We start from the raw sequence: 2,936 nt of genomic DNA on the forward strand, positions 1-2,936 counted from the left end.
CTGTAAGAGGTTTTTATTTAATAGAATTTTTGGACAAAAAATCGCAATATATCGCAATATATCACCTTGCTTATAGTATCGCAATATTTCGGGATATATCGTATCGTGACCCCTCTGTCATGATATGTATCGTATCGCCAAATTCTTGCCAATACACAGCCCTAGTAACTAACTCTGTTTACACACAGCAGCAGTTTCATTTTAGAGGAACGGACAACAACCAAGTCTGTCAACATCACTGACTGACTGTCAGCAGATGAATGCAGGAGCTTTTAACTGGATTTGTATGATTTAAAAAAAAATGTCTGCAGCTCAGCTGATTTTGCAGATATTAGCCTAAAATATTGGAGTGGAGTCACATAATCCGGAGTACTACTTTTAGTACATTTACTCTGCATGTCGTTTTGGTCACTAATTTTGCCACAAATGATTTTAACTGGTTAATACTTGCTAAAAAAAAGTGGTTTGCCTTCCAAAAGCAACTGAAATGCCTTATCAGTGGAGCAGTGAGCACACAAACTTGTTGTTATCATAAAAGCCCTGCTTTTTTTTTGAAAGTTCATCTCTTGTCTGCTCTGTTTTCTGAACAGTTGATCTGTGGTCCGAGYGGATAACGGGATGACGAAATATCAGTCGGGGAATATAATTTAAGAGCGTGAGGTAACGTTGGGAATTCAGCTTTGACGGATTAAAAGAAGCCAAGCGTTCTTCTCTATGGAGCAAGAAGAAGAAGCCCTGGCTGCGGATGACGCAGGCCCACGGCTGATGCTCAGGGTCGAGCGTCCAGTTTAYGATGAAACCTTCATCAGGACGCAGCTCCTACATCATAAAGAAAAGTCCAACGCCTTCTGTCAGAAACTAACTGACAAGTTTAAGTAAGTTCCACTTGTGTGTGYGCTTTGTTTTGCTTCAAGCTGAACATAATTATACCTTTTAGTACTGTGAACAAGTATTCACCCCCTACAGTTTCTTAATACCCACAAACAGTAGGGAACTTTCCCAGGAGTGTCCAGTCAACCAACAGTACTCAGACTGCGCAACATCTAAAGCCCCACTTCTCTACTAAAATAACTCAAAGACCCATGTCACAAAAACATCGATGATTTGTAAAACTTTTGGGAAAATGTTTTGTAGACAGACAGTGCACCCCAGTATATCTAAATCTGCATTATAAAGTCAAGCCATCACACCTGCAGGCAAACAATATTGTTGAAAATTATTTTGTTTTACTTGCTTGATTTCACTCAAACAAAATGCACGTTTCTTGAATTCTCGTTGGGTCAAGATGTGTAGCTCAGAGTGTGGATGAGGGTAAATAAAAAAGGACGTAGGCAGGAGAGGAACAGAAACCTAATACTTTACACATGAATCATCGAGGCAAACATCAGGACAAATCGGTCCYGTACTATTTGTTAAGTTAATGATTGTTCTACTGGTCAAACAACTCTGTTATCTGAAGTGTTGCAGTTGTCTCAGAAGATATGACATTTTGGTGGTGACCTGGATCACCTGTGTGAGTGACACAAAGGTCACGGCAGAGGTGTGTGCTCTCAGAGCTTTTATATATGTATATTTATTTATAGAAAACCTGCCCAAAAGGCTAGAAACAATTAGATAAGATAAGATAACCCTTTATTATCATTGGACAGAGCACAATAAAATTACAGTTAAGAACACCCATTCACAAGAAGACGGACCATAGACAAACATAGGAGAACATGTGCCCTGTGTCATGTTGCCACAGACCCTGCACAGGGCAAGGATCATCATCATCATGAGGAGGTGCAACACTTTGAAGAAATTTAGTTAGGGAGGTTAGTACTGATGTTAGAAGCACAACATTATATTCTTAAGTTCTCCTTTTTGAAATATTGACAGTGTTTAATCTATTATGTATTGATTTGAAATAGGTCTAGTTACATGTCTGAAACATTTTTACAACACATAATAAAACGCTTGAAATACATTAGATGAGAATTGTGTCTGAATGCCTGTGACTCAGCCGTAGGCCAGCAGGGGGCGAGCGAAGGTGTTGAAGAAACTGTATAAAAACTTAAATTTCCGGTTTTATGGGCAGTGTGGGTTTCCTGTCTGCAGACAGCAGCAATAAACCTCCACTCAGATTCTAGAATCCTGGTGTTGTATGGTTTTCATTCCTTCTACAAATCACTTTATTTAACATTTGTGTTTATCATCTCAACTTCAGTTAATGGAATACAAATTTTCTTACACCTTAAAAGAAAAACGAAATACCACACAAGGATAGATGAGGGGAAAAAACAAAACACATATCAACGAAATGTGACACGCTATGGTGTTTAAAGAAAAAAAAACTCTGCAGAGCAAAAGCACACTTATTAGCCAGAGAAGTAAGTTTGCAGCAAAGCAGGAAAGATAAGGGAGGGCAGGAGAKGGGGAGGGTGGGGTGTCTTACACCTCCGAGAGCAGAAAGGGAAAAAAAAGGCAGCAAATGAACTGCATCTGAGAGTAGTGTCCTTTTTTATTTTTGTGTAAATGCTGATTCAGCATTCACACAGTTTACGGTTTTGAACTTTCTTGTATGTTTTGTACTTAATTATGTCTGCCTATTGTGGTATTTCAGTCATTCATATATCAAAGTGTTCGGCTTGTTTAGGAGATGGCTGCTATGACTTGGGTTTTGTAACGTCTATACTTTTAAAGCTGTTTAACTTGGTTTAYAAATAATTTCCTTATAAAAATACATTCTCATTTCAATGTCCTATCCCATCCCAGACGCTTCAGTAAAATAAGTCATTACATTTTAAATCACAGGAATGGACCACTGAGATGTTTTGTGGAAGTGTTTAAAGGGGCAATATCATGTAAAATCAACTTTTTTGCCTTTTTATATGATGTTATAATGTTATACTCTCATAAAAAACATGCCCAAAAGCCTTGCTCTGACTCATTCATGC

The 2,936-nt window shown here is 38.3% G+C and overlaps 1 protein-coding gene across 1 annotated transcript in view; it reads left to right on the top strand.

Moving 5' to 3' along the window:
• The window catches only part of slc26a5 (solute carrier family 26 member 5), a 23,070-nt gene that overhangs the window by 2,293 nt on the left and 17,841 nt on the right, over positions 1 to 2,936 (top strand). The window contains exon 2 of the mRNA XM_014029412.1: positions 591 to 875. Coding sequence (XP_013884866.1) covers positions 715 to 875 — 161 coding nt within the window. The 5' untranslated portion in view covers positions 591 to 714. The remainder of the gene's footprint in view (positions 1 to 590; positions 876 to 2,936) is intronic.

The sequence above is a fragment of the Austrofundulus limnaeus genome, unplaced genomic scaffold, assembly GCF_001266775.1.
Source record: "Austrofundulus limnaeus strain Quisiro unplaced genomic scaffold, Austrofundulus_limnaeus-1.0 Scaffold899, whole genome shotgun sequence".
Lineage (NCBI taxonomy): Eukaryota > Metazoa > Chordata > Actinopteri > Cyprinodontiformes > Rivulidae > Austrofundulus > Austrofundulus limnaeus.